General features: G+C 36.3%; 1 protein-coding gene across 1 annotated transcript in view; it reads left to right on the top strand.

Annotated features, from left to right (window-relative positions):
* Window positions 1-16,388, top strand: part of PKP4 (plakophilin 4) — a 227,178-nt gene that overhangs the window by 136,269 nt on the left and 74,521 nt on the right. Inside the window, exon 4 of the mRNA XM_034954312.2 lies at window positions 12,043-12,077. Coding sequence (XP_034810203.2) covers window positions 12,043-12,077 — 35 coding nt within the window. The remainder of the gene's footprint in view (window positions 1-12,042; window positions 12,078-16,388) is intronic.

The raw sequence follows: 16,388 nt of genomic DNA on the forward strand, positions 1-16,388 counted from the left end.
GTTTATGGGGAATACAGGAGACAGAGGAACATGTCAGTTGATGCTGTACTGATACATTCATTAGAACCAGGCTAAAATTCTACAGAGCAAATGAAATTATTTCAAATAGGAAAGAGAAGAGAGGGGGAGGTAAAACTATATATCATAAGATTTTTAGAGACATAGCAACCAAATGTAACATATGGACCTTGTTTTGGTCCTGATTTAAACCACCCAACTGTTTTTAAATTGAAACAGGGAATATGAATACTGACTAGATACTTGTTGATACTAAAAATTTTAATGTTAATTTTTGGTGTAATAATATTGTGGTTATGTTATTTTTTAAAGTATCTATATTTAGAGATACATTTCAAGTATTTATTACTGAAGTAATAAGATGTCTGGAGTTTGCTTCAAAATAATCCAGTAATGTAGAGAATATAATGTAGAATAAAGATGTCAGTGAAATAAGTTTGGCCACATGTTCATTTTCTTGCTGAAGCTGGGTAATAAATACAAAGAGTGTTTGTTATACCGTTTTTTATTGTATATATTTTAAATGTTGCATAACAGTTTTTAAAATGTTAGGTGATTCAGATCTTAATTTTCTGACTGAAATTGCATTTTAAAAATTAACCATAATTTCAATGTTTATAAGATGAGTATGGTTATATTTCTTACAATCTGAGGAATAAATATTCTTTTTGAAAATTTAAATAAATATCATTTATTAGCTCTAACTTTTACAATTTAGAGATTATAAATTTACATAATATGTTCCACATACCATGCAATACCTTTCCTATCAATGATGTTCACTCATGGCAATGAATGGGACAGGGAGAAAAAAGAGGGAAAGAAAGATTAAGTTAGTCAGCCTCTCCTCTGTTATGTTGTAAATTGTCATTTCTTTTTGGATTCATGTTTCTTAAAAGAAACCTGGACATTAAAGCTAGAAATTTAAGGCAGTCTTGACCAACCACTTACCTTTTCTGTTTGCCTTGAAGGGTACCTGTTAAACTCCTGATCAGTGTTTATGGATCACACACTGTTTATCAAGAATGCTGTTTTAAGAGACTTTACCCTGTCTCTCCATTATCATTATCATCATTCCTTCTTATTCATCCTCTTAGGCTTTTTTCTGCTTCATTCCACTACAGCAGTAGTTAGGAACATGTGGGTGATAGAGAAGAGTAGGAAACCAGAGTGGTGGGTAAGGGGATATGGGATGAATTAGGGATCCATGAGAGTTTTCAGAGGGATTTAAAACATTCTAGAACCACTTTTCTAGGATCCAGATGTCTTACTACATAGAAACATAGTATATGCTATGTAGAATATTGACTGTTTCCTTATGGGTCCACTCTTTTTCCAGGATAGTTATTAATAATCCTGGGTCTGTGGACTGTCCCACATGTGAATTCATTCCTCCTTCTGCACTAAAACAGCTATTCATGTTTCTTGTCCATGAATCAAGAGCTGAAAATGCTGTTACAGAGAGAAACCTTTCTTTTTCAAAAAGCAAGGCAGAAATTTAACAAGTGTATTATGCTCTCTCTTTTCACACTTATAATTAAATTTATTAATGAAATTTTTACTGTTTATAAAAATTAAAAATCTTTACTCTGGATAATTAGTAGACAGAAAGTGAATCTCATTCTTTAGACACACACCAGATTTAATAGTACCTTTACATGAGTAGCAAAGAATTCTCTGTGTAAATGATTGGGGGAATAAATGTTTAATTACAAATTTAGGCTTAAAATTCCTTTTAAGTAAATTTTCACATAGGCTTTTCAAAGCACTTAAAATATGAAATAATGTACGAAATTAAATTGTATGCATCAAATAAAACTATTTGTAATTATAAATTTCAAGGATTTGGTATCCCAGCATGTCTCTTACTGTAGACTGCTACAGCTTAGTCCCATGTTAATGCTGTGCCCAGTCTCACATAGAGCAAATAGAAAAACAGGGCCCTTTTCTTGTTCCTTACCAGCATCTGCTTTATTTACAAGTATAACATATAGATGCTTTTATGCAGTTCTAGCAGAAAATAGTATGTTTATATGCCCTTTCTTATTTTAAATTTTTTAAAATTTCCTTTCTATTTCTTCACCTTTGGAAGGTTTTAGAAGAATAGAAATGAGGAAGGCAACAGCATTTTGTAGACCATGGACACAAATAGTTCCCAGTAGCCCCTCTGTTTCAGGGCCAAATCTTTGCCCAAATAGGATCCTAGGTTTGTGGCAGGATATTTAGGAAGAGAGTCTGTTGTTGTGTTTAGCCATTTTACTCTTTTCATCTCAGTTGCTTTCATTCTTTCAAATGTCACTTGAAATATTAGAAAACCTTCCTTTTCTGATTTCTACTTTGACTAGTTGGAACACCTGTTGTGGGATGGTCATAAACAGAAGTCATGTTTCCTGTATAATTTATAGGGATACCAGAGGGAACTGTTTGTCTCATTTTTGTCTAGTACTACGTCCTTTTTGATCTTCCCTTTCCCATATGGTCTTCTGACTCTTTTATTCATAGATTCAAGGCACTAACACAAAATGCTTTTGTCAAAGAATATTTAACATCTTCTGAAATTTGTTCACCTCTAGTCCCTATGAAGGTTACTTGAACTGTATTTCCTGTTCCTTTCATGTTTTTGCTGTGCATCAAATAAGCAATTTTCGCCTTCAGGAGGCTGGTCATGATATTGTTTATTTAAATCTTAACTTTCTCTGGAATGCGTTTTAGACAGCTGTTATAGGGATCCAAAAATACACAGTAGAGTAGCACAAAGGAAAAGTAGAATGAAGAACTGAGAAAACAAGTATGAAAACAAAATAGGGCCATGAATAAGACCAAACATGTTCACCACAGTAGCTGGGCATACATTTTACTCAAACTTGCTAGCAGCCAATGTAAACCAAGAGTGGACTTTTTTTCCACATTTTGCTGTCCCTGTTGCTCATGATTTTGTAAAGACTAAAATTGTAAAAGCACATTCTGAGCATGGCCAAGTTTTTCAGGTAAAGTGTCACTGAGGGAAATATGAGTCTGACTCTAGGCCCTTGACCTTTTCTGCCTTCCATGAGGTATCAGGTCTGCCTTCCTATAGCCATCTTGTTTGCTCATTCTGTTTGTCACACCAGTGGTTGGGTTTGGAGTGGAGATGGATTGACGCAGAGCCTCACTGGTGGAAGGCAACTCAAGCCTCATGTCCTGTTGCTGATGGGTCAGGAACAGCTATAGCCTACATGAAGGGTGTCATTTTTAATTCAAGTGCTCTTGCTTTTCTGTAACCTTGATATCACCCTCAGATCATATAAATAATTATGAAAAGAAGCCCTTTGCCCTGTCTCATTTGTTATGCCTTGCTTAGTTCAAACTATAGGCATGTACCATTTTCAGGGGCAAGGTCATAACACATAAAAATAACTAAACTACAGTTAGGCACCTGTTGTCACATTTTCACTTTTCCTGGCTGCTGAGATCTTGGGAATAGCCTTAGGAAGAGAGGGGACTAACGGCCATTCTGATGAAAAGCCAGGAAGAATTAATTAGTGGCCCTTTCTTGGGAAGAAAGAAATCAGTCTCCATCCAACAGAGAATTGCCCAGGATCTGACAGCATGGTAAAGAGAGACTTGGTCAGTGAAAAACCAGGAATTTGGAGGAAGAGGTTTTGTTTTGTTTTTGTTTTCATTGAGATTGATTGTGAATGGACACTAAGTAAATTTGGAAGGGGTTTCAAAAAATATAGTTAAATACTAAGGAGGATTGCTTTCAGAGTATTTTTGCTAAGAAATCATTACTGCCTGGATTCGTGATTTTTCAAACTAGGGTCCTGAGAGCCCCTCCAAGGTGGTAGTGAATGTGGTGGTGGAGATATTTGTTTGCCTTCCAACTCCCTCGTCCTTCAGCTGGGCAGAGCAGTTCACTTTCACTGTCTTCACGTGTTGACCTTCCTGTCTTCACCTTACTGAACTAGCTTAGTGCAATGATGAAGAGCTATCCAAACTTGTTTTGGGAAGAATAATCATGATATATTGTTTAATTTGTGTAACTGCTCTATTTCTTCTGACGTTAAGACAGAGAGCATAAGTCTCTAGTGTAAAGAATTTATTTCCCGGGCAATCCTTACCTGACTAAGAGCAACAGATAAAGGCCCTGTTTCCCAAACAGGAAAAACAGAACTGGTTGTAACCTGACAGTTACCTATTAGTAAGTGGTATGAATTTTCAGAACATCAGAAGACAGGTTATAGCATTAGAGAACCCTGTATTCCATCTTAGTCTTCTAGATCCTACTTCTCACCATGCTTATTGTAAATATAAAATGAGCTCACGGACATTCTTCTTGAGGGTCAGGGTAAGGAGAAATCTGACCTGCCCACAAGTGAATGCCTGGTCTTAATAAGACCAGGGACTTCCATAGGAATTATATTCAAAAAGCGGTATTCTCAGCATAAATTCATGAGCACTCAAGAAAGCTAAAGCAAAGAATGCATTTAACCTAGCTAAGAATTCACAAGAAACTAATGGAATATTTTACAAATGCATTAAGAGATAGACGGAGTAAAGTTTTAAATATACTAATTAAAACAGAAGCCAAAGCAATGTTAGATAGAAATAAAAATCTTAAAGTATGTTGTATCTCCTGATCATAATTGAAGATTTCATTTAATTATAATTAATCACGATATAGAAATTTAAGTGTTTGACAGAATGTGTTAAACTTAGTTAAGGTAGTTTGTTTTAAATTTATCCTGTAACATTCTTAAGTAGAGACAAACTTAAGAATCATTAGTAGTTATTTTGCCATATTTCCTTGGGGAGGGGAAAAAAAATCCCAGATGCATAATGGGAAATACAGAGTGACAGGGAACTATGGAGCACAGTTCACATAACTAAGAGGATTCTAGAATAATTCTTTAAAAAGCAATTTGTAATGCCTAGAGGATAACAAGGTGTTAAGTAATTGCAATGTGAACTCATTGCCAAAAAATAAAATCACAAAATGAGTTTACCTTTTTTTTTTTTTTAACTTAGAAATAGACCTTGGAATTGACTAAAAAGTAGACTTAGCTAGAACTTCTCACAATAGATTTAGAATCCAGAAAGCCTATACATTTGCTAATGGAGTAATTTTGATTAGTGGAAAAATAAAGCCCACCAATGGCACAATAAAAGGTGAAACATATGTTATAAAATGAGCAAATCACAAATTGAAAGGAAGATAATAAAGAATTGGTGGAGAAAGAGAGAAATGCAGTTTGGAACTTATGTCCTGAAGCCACTGAGATTTCATCTGTAAACGTGGGCGTTTTTAAACTCTAATTCAATAATTAATATATACAGAAATACAGACTTGTGTGGAACTTAGGATCAGAGCTCAAAATGGTAAAACTGAGAGAAAATTGAGGAGTGAAACATCAAGGAAAGGCCACAATGTACAAATGTATTTTAAAATTTTTTCATAGTAAAGATTAATATACATCTGATTCATATATTAATTACATCTATTTAATAGAAGAACACTTAAGAATAATTTAGAGAATATTGTGTACCAGGCACAGTGGCTCATGCCTGTAATCCCAGCCTGGGCAATGAAATGAGACCTTGTCTCTTTAAAAAAAAAAAGAAAAGAATATTGTAATATTGTAAAAAACTATGGTGTGACAGTGAAAGTAGATCATGTAACGCTACTCATTTGAGATGGTTTAAACAGCCATTAAAGAGATCATCTGTCATGACACAGGGGGAGAAATGTCAGATTTCTTACACATGCAGCGTATTATTTTGGTGGTCTCCCAAACTGGCTTATTCCCAACCCCTTACGGTTTTTGAGCTGTGGAAATCAAGGTACAGTCTAGACTATGGCGTATAGTTCATATTCCATACCTGTCTCACTGGAGACTTCATGTTCAAATTCCTACCTGGGTGCTCCCAGTACCAGTTGACCTTCTTTTCATAGATGAGTATAAGGAGAGTTAGGTCTTTGTTTTTGTTTTTAAAAGTTGCTTCACACTTTTGTTTGTGATAGATATGTGAATGTCTCTTTAGTCGGCATAATGCTGGGCCCTGTGACATTGACATCAGAGTCCTCTCTTGTAGAATGCTCTTCTCACCATGTATTCCCAGCCTCTAACAATGGCTGGTGCTCAATAAATGATCAACAGATATTTGTTGAATGAATCCATATGATATATGCAGTAAACATCTTTTCTATAAGATACAAAGAGCCCAAATCGGGAGGAATCTGTCTCTTTTGCAGAATGATTGAAACAGTTTCTAAAATTATGTAGCATTAATCTTTAAAACAACAACCCAAAGAGTGAAGATCAGCTATCATCTATTTAAGCATCCTACTCAATGCCAGTTCCTGGTTAGATGCAGGTAGAATTAATATACTATCTTTACTCTCAAGAAGGCTGCAGTCTGCTAGTAGAACAGGTAGGTAAACAAATACTATGGTTACAATGTGAAAAGTGCAAAAATAGAGATAAATTATTGGGTACATTCACGATAAAAAGGAGGAGGTGACCAACTCTCCTCAAGGTAATTCTGGAAGGATGATTGTTGGTCACCAGAGAGAAGGTTATAGATGGTACATAGTCTAGACAGTGGGACACACCCATGCTCCATTCATAAATAAAACAATTTCTAGGATAATTTGAGTTATCCCTTTTAATTAATACTGAGTAAAATTTAATTTGTTATTGGCTATGGTTTATTTTTTCAGCTATTAATGAGTTATATTCATATATAAATATACATGTGTGTGTAAAATTTCTTGACACAATTATTTTTGTTTATTTTTTTGAAACAGGGTCTCACTCTGTTGCCCAGGCTGGAGTGTGGTGGCATGATCACAGCTCACTGCAGCCTTGCTTGCCTTGAGCCTTACTCTCAGGCTCAAGCAATCTTCTCACCTCAGCCTCCCAAGTAGCCGAGACTAAAGGCACATGTCACCATGCCTGGCAATTTTTTTTTTTTAACTTTTTTGTAGAGATAGGGTCTCACTTTGTTGCCCCGGCTGGTCTCAAACATCTGGGCTAAGCAATCCTCCCACCTTAGCCTCCCAGAGTGGTGGATTATAGGCGTGAGCCGCTGTGCCAAGCCTGATTTTTTTAAATAAAGCAGTAAATTTTGCAATTTGACCGTATTCTGATTTCAGGCTAAGAACTGTTTCTTTTTCAGAAAGGAGTAACCCTTGGATCTTGTCCTAATTCAGTATGTCTTGCTAAGAGACTAGTAACAGTAGCTTGTGTATACTTGTGATAAAATGAGCCCTACCTGAAAGAAGGTGAGGGAAATGGCATGGCAGAATTACCATGTGGCTCCATCCAGTTCTCTACTGTCCCCTCTCCTAGCGTTTACCTACTGGTATCCACTAAAGCAGGCTTGCTCACATCAGACAGAGGAACCAGGAGAAAATTGGGTACCAACTTAAGTAAAACATTTTTTTAAAATATTCCTGTTATTGCCGGGCGTGGTGGCTCACGCCTGTAATCCTAGCACTTTGGGAGGCTGAGGCGGGCGGATCACGAGGTCACGAGATCGAGACCATCCTGGCTAACACGGTGAAACCCCGTCTCTACTAAAAAAATACAAAAAATTAGCCGGGCATGGTAGCGGGCACCTGTAGTCCCAGCTACTTGGGAGGCTGAGGGAGGAGAATGGCGTGAACCTGGGAGGCAGAGCTTGCAGTGAGGCGAGATCGCGCCACTGCACTCCAGCCTGGGCGAGAGCAAGACTCCATCTCAAAAAGAATAAAAATATTCCTGTTATTATAGAATGTGATACAAAGTGAAGGTAAACTTTAGAGCATTCTGTTTCATGGGTATATAAACAAGTTATATGGTACCTGCATGTGCCATTCTAGAATTTGAGTAATTCTGAAAGAATTTCCAGACTCTATTCCTGCATGTTCTACCCTAAAAATAGCAGTGGAAGTGTGAAACAGTATGGTGTGTGAGGCAACTGCAAGCAGTTAGAAATGCTTCAGATGTAGGTTTGTGTGGGAAAGGGCACACTAGGAGGAGCCAGGTGGTGCAGGGCCTTCTGTGCCATCTGAGATGTTTGCATTTTATCCTGTATGGATCTGTTGTGCATTAGCAGCAGAAGAATGACATCAGAGGTGAGTGTTTGAAAAAAATTGCAGTAGTAGCAGCGTGGAAGAGAGCCTGGCAGGATGAGAAATGAAAGCCAGGAAGACCAGTTAGGAGAGAGACTGAAAGAATGACCCAGCCAAAAGAGGATAAGAGGATAAAGGCCAGAACAGTGTCAGTGGTAGTAGAGATGAATTCAAAATGAGTGATAGCCATGTGTCAGATACTGCCTTAGGCTCTGGCCATTGTCTGTAAACAAGGCCGCCTGCCATACCCTCATGGAGGTTACACGCTAGTGGGAAGAACAAATAGTAAAATTACTCCCTGCTCTTCAGTTTGAGTGACTGAAGGTGGGAATCACTAAACAGGAGTCAGTTTAGAGGGAAATAATTTCAATACGTTGAATCTGAGCTGTGTTATATATCCAGTATGCAGTTGGAAATAGTCTAGTTATGAGTCTTGGGCCCTTTTCAGAGGGCTACTTTGTCTTTGTTAGTTTTAGGATAACATCAGTCAGGATTTTTGGTTGCAAACAATAGAATCTTCTCTGGCTTATGTAAGCAGAAAAGCAACTTTTTAGGAGCTATTGGATATCAACTCATGGAGTCTCTAGGAAGGCCAGGGAGCCAGAATCTGAATCTGGGTTTCAAGGAGCAGTGCCTACTGCCACCACTGTATCCACCACAAATGCTCAGGATCACCCTATCTCCACATGTGGCTTCTTGTGAACTTCACTCACTGGCCTGCCCTCTGGCTGGAGGGGATTATGAGCAGGTAATTTTCTGACTCCTAATATGGGAAACAGCAAAATAAGGAGAGTTTTCAAAGATATTGCACAGCCGTCAATGTCCAACAAAGATATTTTTGCCTCCATTTGCATCTGAATGAAAAAAATTAATTTCAGGAGTATGTAGAATTTTATAGTGATCTACAACATATTTTCATGTAATATTATGATGAAGGCACATTGTCTTCCTGTAAACAAAACTGATTTTTCGTATTAAAATGAACTGTTTTGTTAATTTGGTAATAAATTTGCTTTTGATTGATGTTCACCATCTGACTGGACGGCCCCAAGGTTATTAGTGGATTTCATTCTAAATGATTAAGTTATTAACGTATTAAATTATGAATATATCTTCCCATTGAAACAAAGTTATCATGGGTGACTCAGTTCCTGTGTGTATTTTAAAATGTGTTTCACATTCCAGTGGAAGCTCCTAGAACACAAGCTGCTTGGCATCTTCAGAAGAGAAGTGAAAGGGAACCGGGATGGAGTCATTTGTGGGCACAGTGCCTACAGACACATTGTAGACATTCAATAAAAGTTGGGGAAGTGTTTCTAGGAATAGATGGTTGGAGGGAGAGAAGGAGGAAATAAGCCTATGTTTCTAACATGAAGCTGCCTGTGATTGTTGTAATAAACATGGGTTTATTAGAACAATTGCCTTTGGTGGTTTAAAACAGCATTTCAAAATTCCATCTGTTTTGTTGTCCAATCCCTGAGTCCCAAAGTAGTGAACAATTTGAGAGTCATTTGAAGTGAGTAATTCAAAAAGAAAATAGGCTGTTATGAATAACATATAATGACCAGTTATTTCTCAGAATTATAGAAGTTTCTGTGAAAGTAGTTGGGCTGAATAGATGATCTTCAAAGTATACCATGGAACTATTTATTTATTTTTAATTTCATTATTAGCTTGTTTTTCTAATGATTTATATATGGTACCTTAAATGGAGGAGGGAACATTATTGAGGCTTCCCATTGCCTTCACCTAGGAATACCTATTATATTTTGGTAACCAAAGGTCCTTTCAGCAGCAAAAATGCTGTTTGCTTGATTGTTACACAACGAGGTTGCTGGAGCTTCCTACCTAGACTCAGGGAGAATAAGTTGACCTGCTTATACTAGGTAATACCTGGTAATTTATATAATCCTGACCTTTCAAAACATTAAAGAACTTGATTTTTTCACAATTTAATTAAGCATCTGCTGTGTGCCTGGCAAATGCTAGGCACTTGGTATAAAGAGATGAGCAAAACAACCACAGCCCTTGCCCCATTTGAGCAATTAGCTGGAATTATATTCTGTGACCTACAGTTTTGAGGATAAAAAGTCTTGTATTTCATTAAAGTTGATATAAGTTTCAAACTCAGAAGATAAAACTTTCTTAATATTCCCGAGAAACTTGAGGTATACTAAACATTTCTGGATGGCAGTTTGATTTACCATGTATTTTAATATTGACATAAAATATGATCCTTTTGAGGAAACAGAGTTGGGTAATACCAATCTCAGTGCTTAGAAACTAATTTAGATAATAGAATTAAATAACAAAAACAGATTGAGGAGAAATTGAAATTCAGTGTGCAGAACCACTTTTGGAGTCACAAGACAGTGATGGCCTACCCTTAGGAGCAAGACAAATGTCTCATTACTGATATTTGACCAAGTTTTCACTTTTTCCTATCAGTCCATTTTGAAATCAGCTAAGAGTGTTTCAGATAAAGGAACATCACAGAGCCCTGGAGGAGATTAGCATTAACTGATTGACTCCACTTGCTGGGAGAAGGTCACCCTGCTTGCAATTCGTTCAATGGTCCTGGAATGTGAACTACTGCGCCTGTGATGGAGAAAAGGCAAATCACACACAAAATTGAAGTTCAGGGAGTTTCTATGGAATCTAGGGTTTTCAACCAGCAAGTTTCATAACCACATAATGACTTGGGGAAAGTATCAAGGGGGTAATAAGAACTTAAAATCTCAGAAATATAGCACTAAAAGGACGGTTCTTCCCCCGCTCCAAGTGCTTTATTTGGCAGAATGTTTCCTTAAGCCCAGAGTCACACTCCTTTTTCTATAAATTTAATAAGCACTCAAAAAAATACCATGAATATATGCCCTTTTTCTGGTTTTTTAAAAGGAAAAAAGGTATAAATGATTAAAAAGAAAAAAAGTCATGGCTGTACTCATGGATATAACTGCTAGCACATTCATTTTTACTTTTCTAGACTTCTAGTCATATTGTCTATGTGTCTGTATGTGTTTAATGCAAAAATGGGATCACAAGCTGTTCTGCCAGGTAGCACAGTGATAAGGTGCACGAGTTTGGAATCTGACCAGGAGTCCTGGGTGTGGTTCCAGCTCTTCGAGTTACCAGCATATGTTTCTTTGTCTGTAAGATAACAATAAGGGTGTACCTATTCACAAGATTGTGATAAATAACATAAAGGAGATCATATGTGAAATGCTTAATCTAGCATTTAATAAATGCTTAATAATCCATTCTGTTGTTCCTGTATTCTGCTACACTGTCCCTGTAACACCATGGTTTCCTGTATTGATTGGGGCAAGAGAGGTGGCAAGCAGGGAGGCACTGATATGTTTTTATTCACAAATTTTTTAAATGCACACTCTAATAACCAAGGAAAATACATAGCTGTCACTTTATCCTGGCTTATAGGACCTTATATTTTTGATATGAAGTTCTGCGTTTTAAATTTTATAAGGCAATATTCAATTCAAAAGTGGCCTCAGTAATTTTTGTCTCTGTTCTAATTGCTGCTTTTGAAAATACATAAAATAAACTGTTTAACAGCCTTTTTGGTTCTTTTTCATATATATGATACGTATGTGGTTTTCATATTATCACGAAAAAACTGTAGTACATCATGTAAGTACTGTGAATATCATACAGTTGTGCTGTTTTGTCTTCTTCAAGTAGAATTTTATGTCATTTTATAATTTGCCTTAATTTCCAAATAGAAACAATTTTTGTCCCAATTTTAAATACTATCTAAAAATTAACTTAAATAAGTTTAAATTTTATTTAAGGTTTTTGTGCTCTTGTATAATTTAATGTGGAAATTAAATGTTAATATGCAAAACAGGTCCTAAGCTAAATTTTATGACAAAATAAATAAATGTTCCATTTTTTTCTTTCTTTTTCTTTAGCTCAACTGAGAAGTCATTTCCTTGGAGATCAACAGGTATGTTTTTTATTATGTAAAAGTTATGTTTGATAAACACAAATTACATAGCCTACTCTCTTAACTTACTATCTCTTGGTGAAATAAGCCAAGCAAAGCCTTTAATAGTGACAATATTGCGCTACATTGCTTTGGAATAGTAGTTCTTAATATGCTTAAGTTTTTAGTATAATTGAGTAAATTTGTGTATGTCAACTGTAATGAAAAAGCATTGAACAGCAGCATTTTTAATATCAACCCCATATCTGAAAGTTTCCATTTCCATCATAAGAAAACACAGGGCTGACTTCAAAAAAAGTTATTACATTATCAAGAAAGCTGCTAATTATACAGGTTGGGTCTTTCACTGTGTTTATCATACTCAGAGAAAAGTCGCTTGAAGTTTTCATTTTTTTAATGTATCCACATGTAGAATATCTAGTAGCTTCTAACATAGTGTGGTAGCTTTCCATGTAGTCTATCTTTTCTTTTTAACCTAAATTCACCACATAGGAAGGATGAATTACATTAAGGAGACTGTCTGTCACTTACACAAATCGTTGATGTCTTCATACTCAGCCTTCACTCAATAAATGTTTATTGAGTATTCACATAATGTACCGGGTGCTGTGCACATTGCTGGGCAGAGTGATGGGCATAACACACACTTGTCCCTGTCCCCTTCCCCCATGGAGCTTACATTGTAATCAGTAATGTGAACAATGTTGTAATGCTGGAATAGGCATTGATGTGTAAATACTTTGGCCCTTTTCAAACAAGACTTGAATTGAGGAAGACTTAGATAACCAAATGCCCAGTATCTGAGTTTATCTAAACCTGGTGCCAGGATTCTGGTGTTCCTTATAGTGCATAGAAGGCACTTGGCTGTCATACAAAGAAGTTCTTTCCCCCAGAAAAATAGTGTTAACTCAAACTGTTGATGAGGCAGAAATGTGAAAAGCTACCTAACAATAAGGCTTCTAAACAACAGTTTAACACAAGGCAAGTCACACCATGAAATAATATGTGGTTAACTGCCAAGTAAGTATTATGTGGGAAATACTGATATAAGTGGACAGCCCACATCTGAGATGGCAGAGGAGATGGTCCTGCAGCCTTGGGCTTGATGGGCGGCTCTGGAGAGGGCATTGTCACTGGGCAAAAGAAGAGACAACACAAGTGTCACGGGAAGGGAACATTTAAAACTGGTTTGGGAGGTGATAAGACGTGCAAAGGCTAGAAGGCTGAATTGGCTGAAATTACAGAGATCTGTAAGTTCCAGGGACTTTATACTCTCTCCATGATCATGGGGAGACACTGAAAATTCTTGAAGCAAAATGTCATATTATTTAAACATTTCTCAGAAGAAACAGCAGAGGTGTGAACTGGTGGGAGGAAAAATTAGTGACAAGATAGACCAATTGAAAGCTTACTGCAGAATTTGGTGTGTGAGATCATCTAGGCAATTCATAAGGATTTAGAGGCTGGTGTGGTGGTCAGGTGGGTAGGCAATAACTGTGAGGTTTTGCGTTTGGGAGGATGGTACAGTTAAAACAATTAGGAGTGTCAAAATGGAGAGCCAGTTTTGGTGGGGGTGCTCTGGACCACAGTGTGAGATGTGTTGGATTTGAGATGATTAAAGGGCAGCAAGTGACACCACTCAATAAGCATTTAGAAATGTGATTACTAAAGAAAGCCTTTATTCAAATGTGAAGAAAACACTTCTGTTAAACCGATAGGTCCATGCATATTAATACTTTATTATGTGGTTCAGACATGTGGGCCAGAGTGCTGTGGATAAGGGACAACTGAGTTAGAGAAAGCATGCCTGAAACCTAGGAGAGCAGCCTATGCCAGGAGAAAGCTGCTGCTGCTTATTCTTGAGAGGTAATGAGAGAATGATCTGAAATCTGACCAAGGCGGACAGAGGGAGTCAGGTGAGATGCAGTGTTATTTCCCCCACTTTGTCACAGCATTTAAGGTCGTTAGTGAGAGTGGGAGCCATGTCTGCTCTGTTCAACAAAGTATTCCAAGGGCCTTGTGGATGGTAGACCCTAGGTGATTCACCACCTGAGCGAATGAATACTGCATACATGAACGAATAGTAAATGCTGCTTTACACGTCCTAGGAATATTTTGTGTGCATATATTAGCTTCACAGCCAAATTCTAAGCTCTTGCAAAGTGTCTCTTTTTTCTCTCCTACTTCATGCCTAGAAAATGCCCAACCTTTAGAAGGTATTAAAAGTATACCTAATGAGTAAATGAGGTGAATATTTTCATTTAGTAACAAAATCTATATTTTGAAAAAATATATACACAAGGAAGTTATGTTTTTAAAAGTAACAAGAACTATTTTTGATTCATAACTTGACTCACAATGCCTTAAAACCTTTATAGCCTAACAGGACGTTAGTACAGTATTGCAGGTTTGTTTTTTTTATGGCAAATTTGGCACACATGCATGTGAACTTAATTTTTTTTTGTTTCTCTTAACAGCCTTTTCTTTCTTTATGTATAATATACAAATTTCTTTATTATAATAGCTTTATTGAGAGATAATTCATACTATATAGTTTACCCATTTTAAGAATACTCTTAAATTTTTTTTAGTATATTCTGACTTGTGCATCTATCACCACAATTTTAGAACATTTTCATCACCCCTAAAAGAAACCATGTGCCAGTTAGCTGTCACGCCATTTTACCCCCAAACTTACCAGTCTTAGGCAACCACTAATCTATTGTACTTTCTTTCCTTATGGATTTGCCTATTCTAGACATTTCAGTTGAATAGAATCATACATGTGGTCCTTGTGGCTGGTTCCTTTCACTTGGCATGATTTTTTCAAGGTTCATCCTTATCATAGCATGTAACAGTAGTTTATTCCTTTTTATGGCTGAATAATATTTATTCATTCATCAGTTGATGGACATTTAGGTCTTACTACTTTTGTCTGTTATGAATAATGCTTTTATGACCATTTGTATAAAAGTTTTGAATATATGTTTTCAATTCTCTTAAGTATAAACCTATTAGTGGAATTGCTAGGTCACATGGTAACTCTGTGTTTAACCCGTTAAGCAACTACCAGATTATTTTCCAGAGTGGCTGTACCATTTAACATTTCCACTAGTTAAAAATAACGGTTCTACAGGAGAATGGTGTGAACCCGAGAGGCGGAGCCTGCAATGAGTGGAGATAGCACCACTGCACTCCAGCCTGGGTGACAGAGCGAGACTCCTTCTCAAAAAAAAAATAATAATAAAATAACAGTTCTGATTTCTCCACATCCTCTCAAACACATGTTATTATCCTTTTTATTATAGCCGTCCTAGTGGGTGTGAAGTAATATCTCATTGTGGTTTTGAGTTAAATTTCCCTGACAGCTAATACTCCTTTTTTGGGGGAAGAGGAAGTTAATTTTTAGTTTTAGTTATTCAGGTAGTGGTGAATAATACAGAGCTTGTTGTATTTTAACCTTACCAACTGCCTTCATCTCGACTTTCTTCTTTACTTTGTAAATATAATTTTTCTCTTGATTCTAAATGTAATATATCCTCATCAAAAGATATTTGGAAAATATTTAAAAAGTACAAAAAGTGGATAAAATTACTTATAATCAAGCTCATCACTTAGCCTTTCTGTGCATTTGTGTGTTACATACAGTTTTTTTACCTTTTGAGAGAAATGGGGAACATACTGTATATGCAGTTACATTTGCCAGTTTTTTTCATGTAATATAAAATTCTTCAAATTCATCTTTAAGACTGCATAATTAATTTATTTCTGAAATAAATAAACACTTTTCTAGCATGTAATTGTCAATGTTTAAAGCAAACATCCTTGCCCTCTTAAGAACTTCAGGTTTAATGAAGGTGAGCTATAGTGGAGATGTATAACTATATTCAGTTACAGTTGGGAGATAGGGGAATTCTATAAGGGAAAATCATAAGTATATACGTATTTACCCATATCTCTAGTATCGGACATTCAGATTTTTTCTTATTTTTTACTATTTTAAATAACAGTGTGGTAACCATCCCTATATATAAAATTGTATCGGTACCTTTGATTTGCCTTAGGCTGGAATTTCAGGAAGAAAATTATTTAAAGTACTTGAATATTTTAATGCTTTTGCTATATGTAACCAAGTTGCTTTCCTGAAAGATTGTATTAATTTTCCCTCCCTCCAGGTGTATGGGATTGATCTTCTCATATTGCCACATTAGTGTCATCATTTGTATTTCTAATTATCTAGAGATATAGAAGTACAATATAGATTGCCCTTTTCTTTTCTATTGGAGACTTAGTGTTTGATGGATAAGAGTT

Source organism: Pan paniscus, chromosome 13, assembly GCF_029289425.2.
Source record: "Pan paniscus chromosome 13, NHGRI_mPanPan1-v2.0_pri, whole genome shotgun sequence".
In the NCBI taxonomy this organism is placed as follows: Eukaryota; Metazoa; Chordata; class Mammalia; order Primates; family Hominidae; genus Pan; species Pan paniscus.